The sequence below is a fragment of the Rhodnius prolixus genome, unplaced genomic scaffold, assembly GCF_049639745.1.
Source record: "Rhodnius prolixus isolate KJV_2025 unplaced genomic scaffold, Rpr scaffold_2, whole genome shotgun sequence".
NCBI lineage: Eukaryota > Metazoa > Arthropoda > Insecta > Hemiptera > Reduviidae > Rhodnius > Rhodnius prolixus.
Genome location: NW_027411592.1, coordinates 11,389,832 through 11,406,317, shown reverse-complemented (window position 1 = coordinate 11,406,317; position 16,486 = coordinate 11,389,832). Strand labels below are relative to the sequence as shown.

Below are 16,486 nucleotides of genomic sequence, written 5' to 3'. Positions count from 1 at the left end.
GTTCTTCGAGAAATATTTTAATAATTTTAAATTAAAATTAGGTCAACTTTATCCTAGAATTGTTGGTGATATTTGTCAAGTTATGTTTGTAAAGCTTCTTATCTTTCAAATTTTATTTATTTACTTGAAATATTGCAATCATTAAATAATATTTATTAGCTCTTATTAAACCCATCTTTAATTGGTACTGTAATAGAGGTTTATGTACTAGTATTTAAATCTAATGAGTTGATAAGACAATTTTCGTTTTGACATTTATGTGGAAATAATAGCTATAATTACTCCCTAAAACTCATTTTGTTGGGTAATTTATAATTGTCTAAACTGTGCAAAATGATGGATTACTGCAAAAATGTCAGCAGGACCTCATACTTTTAATTTTTATTGCAACTTCTTTGTATTTACCTTATACATATGTATTGGTTTGGGTATTTTCTGTTGGGGCATTTAGGATTTAGGCTACAGTTATTTGCCAGTTAATGCAAGAAGGGAAGGGAATAGCTCAGTGTTTAACCTATAATGAATTCCCACGTTCGAGTTCAGCTGCCTACCCTTAGATTTTCTCTGCTTAGAACCTTCCTACAGCTCACTCCTGGAAGCCGGCAGTGCACTGAAAAAAGGCACCGAAATTGACCTCAAATGTTGGCACTCCTCACTTGAAGTAGACACAAATAAAACATGAAAAAAGAAAACTAAAGTACCGGAACATGGTAATTAGACTTATAAACTTTAATAGAAAACAATGTCCTTTTATAGGTTTTAGTCACCGCCTGAACACCATAGGCCGTGTTTCATATTCCTAGTTGGATAAAGAAAGCTCTTTCCTACTTCCTTACATCATCACATTGGAAGGCATCTTCTGCCCAAAAAACACATTAATTGCTTAGACAGGTTGCATTCGCCTATTTCCTTCTGTTGTCCTGTGCTTTAAGACGAACTTTATGGTATTGTATCACTTTAATTAATTGAGATTTAAACTCCAATAGTTCCGTTATAGGTGCTTTTAATGATCTTTGTGTTGCACATAGCCATTATGGTAATGAACTCATTTATTTTTAATATATGGCCTTTCCAAGATTAATTGTAATAAATATCTATCACCAAGCTCGGTAACCTTTTTGGAAATTCTCTACTAAGGGGTAACCCCAAATTTTGGATTATATTTACGTCAAAACTATTCAAATATTTATAGTTTTGTGGTTATCTCAAATTCAGTTTTTATATTTACAAACTTAATTCGTAATTATTTGTTTTTATTTAGTTAATGTATGTCCTTAAGTTGTGTCATACCTATAATTAAGTTGACTGTAAAGTCTCATATTTCACCACCAGATGTTTTTAAAAAAAAAACCTGACTCTTGCTTTGCAGCACTGCTTCAATAATTCATAAATTAACCTAAAAAAAAAGAAGTTATATGAAAACTGAGAAATTAAGAAGTGGTGTGGAAACAGGAACCTTAATGAAAAGATTTCTTGTACAAAAAAAGTATCTCAAGTTACCGAAGTTAAAGCCCTGCAGTAACTGAAGGAAAAAATTAGAATTTTATTTTAGGTGAGTTAATCTTTTTTATACCCTATTTCCAGGCGGTGGACTATAAGTTACTCAAAATTAGTAGCGTATCCTCTTAAGAACATTTTCTCCCTTTTTTATTACAGGTTTCGTCGTTTCTTTATTGTTTATTACCTGATCAAATCGATAAGAGGTTTATTTTGCTGTATTGTCCCTTAAGTAGTTTTATATTTGGTATCTTCTGCTTGAATTTTCCATGGCTTTCTCGTTTTAATGTGTATAATACGTAGTTAACGCAAAACACATTTACTTACAAATACATGTTTTCTGATTCAGATCGTGCCACTTTTATTGAAACAAATAATACAATCGCACAAATTCCTCTTTGCTGACTATAAAGTAAAAAAGATTTTAAACAATTAGCCATTCAAATAATGATTTTGTAGGATTTAATAGGGTATAGTTTGCTTTTAATGCCAATAATTAAACCTAAGTCACCGTTAAAAATCTTTTAAAAAAGATCATCATTTGACTCTTTTAAAATAATTACTATCTTGAATAAATCCTTGTCCTTCGTTCAATTTGATTGGCTCATTTAATGTTATTATTCTTAGAAGGAAAATAGTTAAGAAATAATTCTCTTAAAAGATTTTTTTGTTTTGTTTTAGGAGAAATTGATTTGTTATTTCTTATTAAATGGGAGGTGGCATGATTGGTTAAATATGCAAATATCACCTGTTAAACTGGATCCAGAATTATAGGGAGATATAAGTTTTATTTTTTTTTAACTGCTTCAGTTAGAAGTTGTAATTTAAATGCTTCTCAAACTTTACTATGCTATTAATAATTATTTTTAGACATATTCCTAAGACAAACTTATATTCCACTTTCATAACTTTAAATGAGACACACTTTCCATTTTTGCACATTTTTAAAAAATCTTTTACAAACATATTAAAATTGGAATAAGACAATAAATCTACTAAAAAAAGTTAAAAATTAAATTATTTTATTTTATCTAAGTTTTCTGTGTTTGAAATATTTTGGTAATCTTATTGAGAGTCGCATCCATCATATTTTCTATTTGAATTACTTTCATTGCATTATGGTCGTGTGAGAATCGAACCATCTGGAGATAGTTACCGTAATGAGCAGTATACTTGACTAAAATACTACCTTAGCCCTTCGTGCAAGAAGTACCTTTTGTGCCGATATATATTCATCGCCCCTCTTTTTTGTCTTTCAAGTCTCTGCAGAGAGACGATGATACAGCCATCTTGACCTATAATTTAGATTCTATAATTGCCATCCGATCTACTTTCAAATACACAAACCCTGGTTTCGTAATTAGAGAATGAAGGTCGTCAAAGTTAGCAAAACTTACTAAATAACCTTAATTATCAATTCTTAAGATACTTGCCATGTATCTGAACACACCTATCCCTCCAATCGAGAAAGTTCGATATCTCGGATTGCACCAAGACAAGCGCCTCTCCTGAAACCTTCGAGTATATCCAGGCTCAAGCGATAGAAACTTAACTTACGTTACCGAATGATCTACTTGTCAAACGATTCAAATTCACTATACAAAAAGAAACTCTAGACAACCCATTTATCCCCAATTTAGGCTTACGGACTTGGAAGTTACGGACCAGCCAAGAAGGGGCTCAACCTTAACCGTACCTAATTCCTCCAAACTAAAATCCTAATAATCTTTCTGTGTCAGCAATGAGGCAATCCACTCTACCATGAAAACAATCTATTTGTTCTTGACCTAGCCCAATTCCGTTACACTAAACTTCATTTCAAATTGCCCCAACTCAACCATCCACTTATACACAACCTTTCCCAAATTCTTCCTTCGAATCCTGCATGTATGCTGAAGCGTCTATAGCAACACCTGACCAAAATAATAAGCAAAGGGCGATCTTTGAATTCACATCATCGGTATCCTTTATTTAGGAACTCTCTCATGATGGTCCTCGTTGGATGGCCTTCATTCCAAATCTTTTCAGCAACTTGGTTTTATATATATGTAATAAGAATAGATTGCGTGAGATATTTATTTAATGCTGTAAGTCAGAAACGTTATGGATACCCAGAGGTAGCCTCCATTCTATTTTCTATCTTAGCCGCAACCCATAATTCTAAACGGTCCTTTCATGGCCGTTTCCAAGCTTCTACATTCGAAGTGCAAGTTTGTTTTTTTTTTTAACATAACTCGTTAAATCGTTTTAAAATAGTTTCTATAGAATAAACAGTTTTATGTAGGCACCGTAAAGTGGAAAAATATTTGTGAATACCTGTTGAATTTGATACAGTTCAATATGGGAATTTTTGTTACACCTTAGTGTAGTAAAGTGACGACAAAATATAATATTAGTCACGTCTTGTAAGAAAGAAAATGTCAGGAGTTATTTTCTTTGTTACCGCTAGACTGCAGTCCGCATAATTAGCTTCCTATTGTTTCACAAGATACACGTCTGTTGACAGCTGATCTGAATAGTAATTGGAATCTTAATACATCCGGTTCACTCTCACTATACCTCCTAATGAATCTCATAAGGATTTTTTGTTTTTGTTTTTTACGCGTAAATACCTTTCAAAAAAAAAAAAAAAAAAAAAATATGTATACCCAGTATATGAGAGTGTACTAAGAGATGGTTTACAAATGTACTTAGGTAATTAGTAGATATCATTTGATAGCAATTAGCAGCAAACTTTATCATTACGAAACTTTGTGCTAATCTTTGTTACAGTTTTTATTTCGTCAAGAATGTTAATGACCTTTTTTCAGATCATAATGGGCAGACATTCTTCAAATGGTTTTACTTTTTTTTTTTAAATCACTCCCAACTAAGTGGCGGCATTCCTGAAGAATAGCTGTAGGCCATCGTATTCTCAGCAGAGGATTACAGTTCCTTTCTTGGTTCACTCTTATGTTTAATTGTATCTTTTGTTTGTCTCTTAATTTGTTTTAAATAATTAAGTCGACGCTACGAGCTCACCGACGTTTCTTACAAAACTTTAAAGTTCTCAACAATTTCTTTGAAGATATTTTTGTATTCTACTTATATTTAATATTTGTGATATTGTTCAGGGTAGTTGTTTTGTGTTTCTTTCTCTCTGATGTGTATGAGTGCGTTGGTTATTGTAACTCACGGAGAATTTGTCTGTGATATTACTTTAATCAAATCAAAACAAAGGCATAAATTTCTTAGCAGGACTTGGTTATATGCTTTCTTGTATTAATACTTATTCTAACCACTGCTTAATTCACGTTGATTACAAATTTAAAAAAAACAACTGTTATGGCCTTTACAATCAAACGAGTAGAGTTCTGTTCAAGCGAAGACAGTAATGTAGACCAGAATGACATGATGTTTGTCAACGAGACTAGTAATGTGTGTTCAGGTTCGCAGGAAGTAAACGTTTATTCCATAAATCATAACGTTTATTCTTGCAATTTTTTTTGCTAGATTTAAGTAACCTTTAAAATAAAATGGAAGGCAAAGATATTTGTTGCATTGAAGTGAATAATGTAATGGTTACTTAATATCAAATAAAAATTGAGTATTTATATTTGTGACGTCAGCAGAAAAGTTGAGTCTAATTAAGACTAATTTACCCTCGAATAAAATACAACTAACTCTACAATCAGTCTGCCTTCTAAACAAGATTGACCCTCTTTATTATGTTGGTCAATTTCAATTAATCAGTGGAAGAAAACATCAATAATGAAGGCTTCTTTTGAGAAGGTTTTGTTATAAATTATTATTCGATTGAATTTCCACCTTTTGAACTTATTTCTATATGATGAATCTGAATACTTATGAATGCAATTTAATAAAGATTAAAAGGGAAGGGTTTAGCTATGCGGTTAGCGTATTGGGTTCCCACGAGGAGATTCTGGGTTCGAATCCAGCTGCTGACCCTTAGATTTTCTCTTCCTAGGAACTTCTTACAGCTCACAGTCCGGCGATGGACAGTGTTGTCTGTAACGAGAATACACTGTCCGGAAGCCGGCAGTGTATTGAGAAAAGCTCCGGGCACCAATAACCTCGCATGTTGCGCGCTCTAAATCATCATAAAATAAAGTATTAAATAGCAAATAGCAGAAAGAGCCTAATATATTTATAGCACGCATGACAAGGTTGAAGTAATTCCATTTGGTTATGTAACCAGACTTAAAGGAGCGGCAGAAATACTATTATTGCCTGTCAGACATTCTTTATAAATTATGAATTCAAAAATCAAAGTTTTTAACATTAACAAAATAAAATAAGATTGTCCATTAAAAAAAAGAGAAAATAAACAACTGGCGTAACATTACAAAAGATATGTATTTTTATTTAATGTAGACTGTCGTACATTGGGTGGCAATTATTCAATATTTCCAATGGCAGAATTGGAATCCGGTTCTATAGTTCTTTATTGTGAGAGCATAAATTATTTGGAGTTTGCCCTTGAGCAAAGCCTGGTGTTTTTTTTTTGTTTTTTGATCCGAGCCTTCAAAATTACTCCTAAAGTTGTTCAGCCAGCTACTTACATAAGGTGTTGGTTACAAGATTTAGCGGAATCTTTTTGCGTTGCCAACCACTACGCGGTAATATCGGCCTCAAATCAAAGTCATCTCCTGATAGGGTTTTGCCATTTAGTTGAGTTATTTTACATAGTATCTTATAACTTTGTATTTATTAATTACCTATCAAATTTGACTTGTTTTCACTTTTTTGCTTATTTCAGGATCAATGAATAACTTCAATAATAAATATCGAATTAATTTGAAGAGAATTATCATTCCTAAGAGAGAACATTGCCCGGAAGCTGATGAGCGCTTATCTCAATTAACATAGTAGGTAACATTAAAACTGTCCGGTAGGACAGTTGTATTAAAACGAAATTGCCTCTTTATTAAAAAGTGACACCAAACTAATTATGAATTGCAGACAAAGATATTTTGAATATATAGTTTAGTCTTTTAAATTATCGAAGTTAAATATTTATTAAAGATTCGAATTAACGTAAAAACAAATATCGAATTAGATAGAATAGTAATTGGAGGCCAAACAGTGATGGTGGAGGTCCAAATATTTTTTAATAAAATGGATAAACCAATCTCTGAAAATCGTATCTGCTATAATGGTAAATGAAAATGACCTCTGTAAATCTCTTGATTCTATAAAATCTGAAACCAGAGTATCCCCGTTTGGAGACTCAGAAAAATAGAAATTAATAAAGTAAAGCTCTAATTATATTAGAGTCGTATTTCAGTTTCCATGAACTGACATCATTTATATTAAGGAATATCGAGGAATCCTGCCCAGGGGTCTACATCAAATTGATTAACCGAAGTTTTACTTGATATCTTGAAAAATTTTAAACATTTAGTTGTGAAAATGAATATTATATTTATATGTTCAAGATAGATTTGGATACTTTTAGTACATTAGTGGACAATTAAATTTATTATAAAATTTAAAATATTCTTGTGTAATTTGAGCTTTACAGATGTTATAAGAGAGTACAATGGATGGTGATATAACGAATTTAATATTTTTATAAGAATATTTGAGGTTGATTATTCAGTTTTAATAAAAAAAAATTTAAAAATAAAATGGAATGCAAAAAAAACCTGCCTTAGTTTTCTGATCTGTTTTTAATGGAGTAAACTTGAAAACTAATTTAACTTAAAACTTGCGACAAAACTATTAACTTTTCTCTAGATGAAAATTTTAAAAGACGAATGTAGAGAGGTATACACTGGATGCTAACAGAGGGGAATGCTCTGTTATCAAGAATAAGAACTGGTGTGTATTCCCTGGGGCTAATAGGGCACAGACTGGAGATACCGTGCTAACACTCGGTATATTATGGTTTGCCTACAAATTTGTGTAACGTACGTTTCTTTCAACTTAAACTTCACTTCAAGAACACTATCCTGTAAATATGAATATATAGTTTTCGTGACCGCAAATTGTTAAACTTAGGATGGAAGATTTGCGAGGAATCGGTCAAATAAAACAACTCGTCTTTTTGCCAACGTTTCGATGAATATATTGTCTTCTTCAGGGCCTGGATATTTACAGTTTCTGTAACTCAACCAACCCGCATAGCCACGCCCTGAAGAGGACAGACAATATATTTGTCGAAACGTTGGCAAAAAGACGAGTTGTTTTATTTGACCGATTCCTCGCAAATCTTCCATCCTAAGTTTAACTATCCTGTAAGCTTAAAGGTTTTCTTTAAGCAATCACTCAACCAACTTATTCCCTAGAAGGAAATAATGATGGTGGAATACTTTTTACCCGATACTATTTATGTTAGATCTTTGACATACTATTAAAAAAAAATATCTTGAAAGGTGTGGGCATATTTTTGCTACAAACTCAGCAAAAAATAATTTTCCCGAGAAAATATTACAATATAAGTATAATCTTAGTTGGGTAAATAGAATATAAACTTGTTCAAAAGTCGTTGCTGCCACTTACTAGAATAAACAAAAAAACTGAAAAATTGCTTCAGTAAAGTCGTAGTTCCATTTAAAGGATTTCAGCTAAAACTTTTATGTAAGAAGCAACATTGTTAATAAAACCGAATACCAAGTTTCAGTAATCTGAGATATTTAGTTAATACTATGTTCTAGTCATGCACACGCGCACTGAAATCATGTTGAAATTGCTCAAAACGTATTTAGAAAATTTGACATCATTTCAATACTTTAAGTAAGCAAAAGTGTAGTGATTAAAGAAGTTAGAATATTTTCCATTTCATTGCACATTAATGTTTACATCAGTTTTACTAAAAATTATATGTAATATGATAGCCTCAAGTTATTATTGCAATTACGATAACAGTTTTAGAACGAATTAAGGAGAATTATTTACAAAAAAAGAAAGAAAGAACCTTATGTTCCCCGTTAGATGGCGACCTCCATCAAGTAACCTCTTTAAGCGGTCATGGGAGTGCCAAATAAAAGAGCACTTTATGGCCTACAGTTTACCAGCTTATACTCGACGAATTTATTTAGCCTCTGGCATCCATCCTTTATCCAGTAACAATCCCTGGTTAAAAATAATAATTTGCGGGCCATGAATTTCTCTCCCAAACATTTTGCACCAATTTAGCCCTACTTCCACACAGTTCACTATGTAATTTATCTTTCGTATTCAGTGTTTACCAAATATAGAAGTATATCTTTTAAACAATTATAGAGCTGCTTTACAATGTTTTTTTTTGGGGGGGGGGGAGACGGAAGGGCTAATAACAAGTTTTTTATTTGGGTTTGTAAAAAAATAAAATAATTTAAAGAATGTAATTGAAAAATAGCCCCTTATAGATATCAACAAAAACACAACAGGGGTCCCAATAGTAGTTAGATGAGTGGTTGATGATTGGTGACGACAAATAGCCGTGCCCCGGGATGCTTACCAAATGGAAGTGAGATGGGGAAGTGACCGATTAGCGTTATCGTGCTACACCACTATTCGAATAGAGCCACTTTAAACGGCGGGCGGACATGATACCGTACGCTGCACTAACCAGTATATACAATATCTAGGGCTATGGTGTTCGACCCTTCTCATCTATAGACAGACGTTTATTTTACAATTTGCTCTTAACAATAAATAAATTTGCTCTCGTAATAAATTTAACTTCAAGTTGAGCAAGAAGTCCGCCAAACATCAGAAAAATGTTGTGCCCGTGCATAGTACTTTCCTATCAGTTTTACTCGCCAGTTCTTTATTAGCAATCGTTCCTTATAAATGAATATTTGTCTTTCCATCTTGTTGTGTAAAAAAATGGATTAATCAACTCCCTTTATTGTTAAATATTTACACAAGTATAATAAAAAACATGGCCCCCTTATTAAATGACTGAAGTGTAGGTAGCAGACATCCTGGACTAGAAATCTGTCTCTACAAACTAGTCTCTGATAGATTTTCTTCTAGTGAAAAGGCATGATGAAAAGTGGTCTAGCTTCCCGAGCTACGTGATGTCTGCAATAGCATTAAATCTGAAATAACTCTCAATTCTTTCTTAGAATGCCTGAAAGTTCAATTCAAATCTTATTTATATCATTTTTGCTTCAAATAAAAAAAACAAAATTCTGCTAAAGATTGCCCAAAATTTTTAGGAAAATGTGTAATGCTTGTTACATGTTAGGAAGCCAGTCATTATAGATTAGGAAGGAACAAAAGGGTCTACAGAAACCACCTGCTAAAGTCGGCCTTACAAAGAGCCACTTTCTTTTTGATTTGTACTTTACAAGATAGATCATATGCGTGTGCATTTTTTTTTTTTTGTTCTTAAACGAAGATCAGATATGCAGTGGCGTATAATTGTATAGACCAGATGGTCTCTAAATACCTGTCTGCACCCACCGCTACCCGCCCACCGATCTTAGTCTGTATATATATTTTATATACCATATGGTAAAGTGGTTTAACCAGTCAGCCAGTCATATTTAGTGCAGATTACAAATCACTGTTTACGTTGTAGAATGTGTTTTATGCTATTTGTCTAGCCGTGTCACTTACATATCAGGATCATTTTTCAATTTCTTTTTACAGTCATGATTGAAGTCTACCGTCGCCTTTTCTGGCTTCTTTAATGTTAATGCAATGCGCAAGCGAGTCAGTTTAATGATATGAATAATCTCCAGAGTTCAATTACCCTATGAAGAAGAAAGATTTGATTGAAGATACGAGAGAAAGAAAATAATATGATGCCTGAAATTTAAAGTACAGCTTCCTGCTTCTCAATAGTGAATGAAAGACCAATAACATTTCTTTGTGAGACACCTTTTATGTTATTATTTTGTGAAATTAACTTCTAATCTTCAAGTTATTTATGGTTAATCCTTAAAATTGTTGATAAAAAAGACATTAAGTTTTTATGCTGTTTAATATTGAACTGCTGAACCTACTTGATTCATGGACTATAAGACAATTAATCCTATTTGTTTGTTTCTGTCATTTTTTTTTTTTGTACAAAATTTAAGACAATGCTTAGATACATGTTCTCAGATACATAATCTGTATCCAAATAATAAACAACAATTTAATGTTTGTTGAGCTAGAGGTTTATTAATTTAGCATTTTATTTATCGCAAAATTAATAAGTAATTAAATAGAAATTTAAGAAAAGCATAATCGCATCATGTATCGTTTGATAATGGCCTCATTAGGAAATAAAATCTTTTTAAAAGGAAAAAAATATGAAGAATAAGTTTCACTTGACTTGCCTCATAAATATCATTCTAGAAATTTAATATCTATTGGTAATAATTTGATTATTCTTTAATTTTAATGCACCCCTAATAAACTACAAGTATGAACAACAAATTGCTTTTTTTTCATTTCCAAGTATTAGGAGAAAAAAAAAAATTAGTCAGTTCGAAATGAGAACAAAAAGACGAATGGCCTTTTAGTTGGATAGCCGTATTGAAAGGTTGAATAATGTTATACTGAATGTTCTCTCTGATTCTTCTCATAATGTTGAACTCATTGATTGATGTACCAGATACACCTTCCTTATCTTATACTCTAAACAAATGCAGTGTAGTGCACTTAAGATTTCACTCGAGTCTCTCTATTTTCTTTCATATCATTCAGCCCATTAACTTTCTCTATATTTCATTATTTATTTTGTGTTATCTGGATGCTCACATGTATAAATAATGTTTACTTTTTAATATGTAGGTTTAGGAAGTAGTAAAGCTGATTAAAAAAAACAAAAACCAAGGCCAGTATCGTTTGGTAACAAAAGAAAACACCTTAAATAATACCAGATGGAATTTTGTTCACCATATTGAACTAGGGTTTCTTTTTTTGTTATAAGTACAGACAAAACATCAGAAGGTCCCCCACCAGTAACTTCGTCCCCTTTTACGAAGGAATGAGGATACAGTCAGGTGGTGATGATCCCTAAGTAGTACTAAATGCTACTACTAGATTTCTCTTCGCATCTCTTATTACTCCTTTAACAATAATCCATTCTTTACCCCCATTCATCATCCTAATACAACTCTCCTCTTTCACAGATCACCTCATTTCCGTCTGGTTCTTATTCTAAGATTCTTTTTCTTTCTTTTTTAAGCCGAAGATTTCTTTTCCATATTCTGGTGTTGTAGTTTCATCCTTCACAGAGCTCTTTCATATGCAATCTTATTAAAAATGATTTATTGTTCTTTTGTCGCGCTCTTGCTTTCGGGAAGGACAACTTAGGAGTGGAAAGAAATGTCTGCTTCTATCTCGACAAAAGAGATTTTTTTTTTTTCAAAGCCGGTACTTTTTTTTTATCACTTGCTTCCCCACTTTTGGGTAAGTGTATGGCCATTTAAAAATAAAAAAAAATTATACTTTGTCAAATATCTGTCAGTCTGTGAATTTTTGAATTTCTTTACCTTTGATTTTTTTTTTTTCTAATTGGAATACTATTTGCGTTCTCCTCTGTTCAATTTCACTTAGAATGAATTTAGAGCTAACTAACGTTTCTACTTGTAAATGCGCAGTCTCAGGAAAGGTTTTTTTCAACCAAAATGTTAGATTGTTAGAACAAAAATCAAATCTGAAGTATATTTTGGGACAAACTCATTTTTGAGATTTGTTTCATTTTAAGCACTCTCAAATGAAGATTTAAAGCTCTCTGATTACTTTCCTACCAATATTCTAACTTCTAAGTTTCGAATCCAACTGGCTCATCTTAGATTTCTAGTCCTAGAAGCCCCTTTATGTCGTTATCCACTGTGTTGTCTTTACCGAGAGAAATCTATCTTAGCACCATTGATCTTAAATTGAACAAAAAATAAATACTTGGAGCAAAAACTTTTTTTTAATTGAATTAGTATTAATTCTAGTTTGCAGTTCATGCACCTACTTTTCTAAGTGATTTTTTTCGCTTAGATAATCATCCTCTTCTTTTTGGTCAACAACCAATTTAGGCCACCTATTAAAAGTCTTAGGAAAGGTTTTCACTTGCAATGTGATAGTTACACCGAGTACATAGGAAATATATATTGACTGGTCTAACAATTGTATTTTACTTAATAATAATGTTTTTAATTTGTCTTTAATTTTGTGGTATTGTAGCTGCCTTTACCCAATTAAAGTTGTATTTTTTTGTAAGCAGCAATTTTCACCGTTAATAATAATAATTGGTCGTACAATTTTTCATTTGCAATATTTTTTTTGGTTTTTTTTTCAGTGGTCTGAGCGGAGGAGAGCGCCGCGGAGTAAGACCGGTATATTTAAGATGCAGCGAAGGCAAAATAAAGTGGACTTACCCAGGAGGAGCGTTGAGAGTATTGCTGCGATTAGGCAGTTCCGGCCGAGAGTTCAGAGCTTGCCTAAGGCCTCAACCACAAATTGCAATGCCTGCTTCTATCTATTTAGAAGGGACAAGGTCACTAAACAAACTGTATTCACCGCATCCTCAATCGGATCGGCCTACAGTCAGGTAAAATTTCTCATTTACAAATTGTATTATGAGATTAGCAAAAATGTAACATTTAAATCATTTAATTATAGTTATTAAGTTTAAAATACTTCTTAAAGATTTTTTTTAAAAACAGATGTGTACAAAGTCGAGGCGGCCAAGTAGCTTTATATGTAGAAGCTGCTGAGGAGACATCAGTGCAAAAACAGATCGCCGAGTTTGCTTACGACCTTCAATCTTTACCCAAGGACGCTTCATACGACCCATACGAAGGTAAGAAATATCTTGAAAGGTATCATTAAACCATATTTACTCCCCTACTACTACCAAACAATAAATAACTAGTTGCAGAAACTATTATAGAGTGTACATACCATTTGTAGTAGTAGAAGGTATTAAACATGTCCATTTTAGATTCTTCTTTAAAACCCGGTCTCTAGTTATATATCGTCGCCTAAGAAGTGATACCTCGTAACTAAAATTTCAACGAAAATTACATTTTTATATATAAATGTTGAAAAAATAAATAAATGTTGAAAAAAAATTTCTTTTCAATCATGCACTTTCAAGACGACAGTCACACTAATAGTTAATATTGAAAGAAGAATTACTGTATGCCTTAAAATGAATTTTATATCCTGTTTTTTTCCTTCTCCTGTAAAGTTGATATTTTCTAGTTACGAGGTATCACTTCTTAGGCGACGATATATATATATAAGTCTGCATTCCATTTCTTAAAGGATTGTTTAAGTAATTAGTTACTTTCTAGACAATTGCAGCGTGTACATGATATTGTCTGCTTGTGTTATAAATCCTTGTTTATTGTTCGCAGCATTTGTTAATTTGTGTGTTTTTTTTCCATTTCTTATTACAGAGTGCAGGCCATGTACAAAAGAGGAAATGACACATGCGTACTGTACTAGCGAATTAGGTAAGAAAGATTCTTTTTTCCAGTAGTTTTTTTTTTATTGTGCATGAGACATATGGTCTTTCGTACTTGTCTAAGCAAGTGTACGTAAAAGGATTATTTACTGAAATGGGCATTGAATTTGAAAAAAATGTGAAATGAAAGCATTTTAATCAGAGAAATAACAGATCTAAACTATTGCATTGATTTTGCATATTTGAGCAATCCGTGAAAACATTCTCTGTTGCAAAAGCATTTTGAGTTTCCTTTATAAGAAAAAAATACCCAAGTAATCATGTCATTATGCTAAGCGCTATGATTGCTTATTAACAACAATAATAATTAAAGAAACTTATTTTTTCGACAGTTACAAAGTTAAAGAATACAATAATCAATTTACACTACACGGAACGCAATCTGTCTGCCAAGCTGACGTTAAAAAGATTGAAACTTACTGATTTACACAAAATTAGTGGTAACGACTCTCAGGAAACGGTATAAACTACTCGGCTTATTTATGCAGCGCTGATGGCACTTTCTCTCTCCAACCTCCGTGGGTTATCATTTAAATTATACATTTTTGATCAAAACTCTTGCAGCTTATCCGCATCGTTGTTACCCGAATCAATTGCTAATGATTGATACGGAAAGATTAATTTTAATTTGTTTCCATTATTTTAAATTTAATTTCAGAAATAATTCTAAGTTTCCTTTAATACAATAATTCTTAAATCGCAGCTAGTTTTACTGAAAACCAGTATTCTATGTATCAATATATTTTTGTCTTTATAATGTCGTTATTCTACTGTCTTTATCGGCGGGCATATTTAAATACATTAAATAATCAATAATAAAAATTCTATAATTAATTATATCTTATTACACAGTAGTTTCAACTATATGTAACACACATTTATAAGTATAGTTATCCCCAATACGTAGAATTTTTTTTACTAAACCTTGCATAAATACGAAATGAAAGAGATGAAGGTTGAAAGATTGTTACAAGAAGATACCACGAGTTGCATATCTCCTAAATGCATCATATCTTATTGCAATATAAGCACTCGTCATATACAAACATGAGAATGCACTAGACTGTTTCTTCTATGGTAGATATTTACTGTCAACAAATTGTCAAATTACATTTTTAACTATTCATTATCACCTTATATTCATAATGTTAAGACAATAATTGGAAACCTTTGGTTCTATCTTAGTAGTAATTCACCAGTAACTTCTCTTTTAAGTCATAAGTTATTTATGCTTGAATAACGGTTTTGGAAGTTTGTATTACTTCTTTAATAAGCTATTTAACTTATCTTAGTTTCTGGCAATTGTTTTTCTAATTTAACTTTCTCATCTCTCTTAAATAAATAAATGTAAAAGTACAATCATACTTAATACATACACTAACTTTTTTATCATTGCTTAACTTTCAGGCTGCAATTAGTTCACCTTAATACAAAAACGCAATTTAATTTTCCAGTAAATAGATCAAATGCCTAATCAACATTTTTTAAATGAACTGTTATTTACAGGTCATCAGTTTTTTTTTAATGCCGCTTTTTACATAATTGAGATCAGTCTCATAATGGGTTCATCCCCATTCGTAATAAGTTTTCATTCTTACAATGAAAAATATCAACTTTTGAACTTCTGATTTTTGAGATCTCCTTGAGATATTTTTTCAAATACATAAGCATCCCCTCAGAACACATAAGAAATTATCTGTCGAAGACCTCTTAGTAATTTTGACATATACTTTTTTTTCAGTTTTTACTTAAAATTTAAAAAATTATTAGACCCATTTTAAAAGTAAAATATTTTCTGTTTGTGTACCAGTAACCCGAGGGATAATACAACGTGTTGAACAAATTGAAGACACGGATGTTTCCGATATTTACATAAGTGTTACGAAAATATTGCGAAGATGGAATCCACCAAGTGAAGAAAATGAAATTCTTACCGATCTAGAAGATTATAAGACCGGTCAAACTGAGGTTGTTCAAGTTGGCCGCCATTGTGGAGCGCAACACGGTGATGGAGAACTAGTGATTATGGCAAGAAGGAAATTAGGGCAACTGGTACTTAGGTAAGTGTAATTTCTAATAATAAAATTTCTTTCAAGTTAAAGTTTTAAATGTTTGGTCCACCAGGGTTTAAAATTGTCTTAATCCTATCACTGCTTTAAATCTGAAATCTCCTTAAAATATTCAAGCGGTCTTTTCTTCTAATCTGCAAAACGTTAAATTAACGTAAATGTTAATGTGCTATTTTATATTTAGAAACGCGAACCAAATTTTATGTACTTTAACTATTGGAAAGATGGGTTTTAGAAAATAGCAATGGGTGAACATTTTGTCCATTCCCAGGTTTTCCTTTAGGTTTTCTTCAGCGAATGTGTTAGCGTAGTCATTCCTGCTGCTTTAACTGATACATCTTTTGCATTCATGAAATCAGAATTCCTGATTTCTGGCTCGTCACTTATAATCCTTCCAAATGTAATTCGAAGCTTCTATCTATGAATTTTTTGACGTCTAAATTAAAAAAAAAAATGTGTAAATATTTAATCCAACGCCCTTCTTTTTAGAAATCTATAGAGGATATAGAGAAGTGGGCTTATTTTA

General features: G+C 31.9%; 1 protein-coding gene across 1 annotated transcript in view; it reads left to right on the top strand.

Annotated features, from left to right (window-relative positions):
• LOC141450440 (meteorin-like protein) overlaps positions 1-16,486 on the top strand; it is a 55,652-nt gene that overhangs the window by 36,038 nt on the left and 3,128 nt on the right. Inside the window, exons 2-5 of the mRNA XM_074120896.1 lie at positions 12,719-12,970; positions 13,086-13,222; positions 13,824-13,880; positions 15,702-15,951. Coding sequence (XP_073976997.1) covers positions 12,719-12,970; positions 13,086-13,222; positions 13,824-13,880; positions 15,702-15,951 — 696 coding nt within the window. The remainder of the gene's footprint in view (positions 1-12,718; positions 12,971-13,085; positions 13,223-13,823; positions 13,881-15,701; positions 15,952-16,486) is intronic.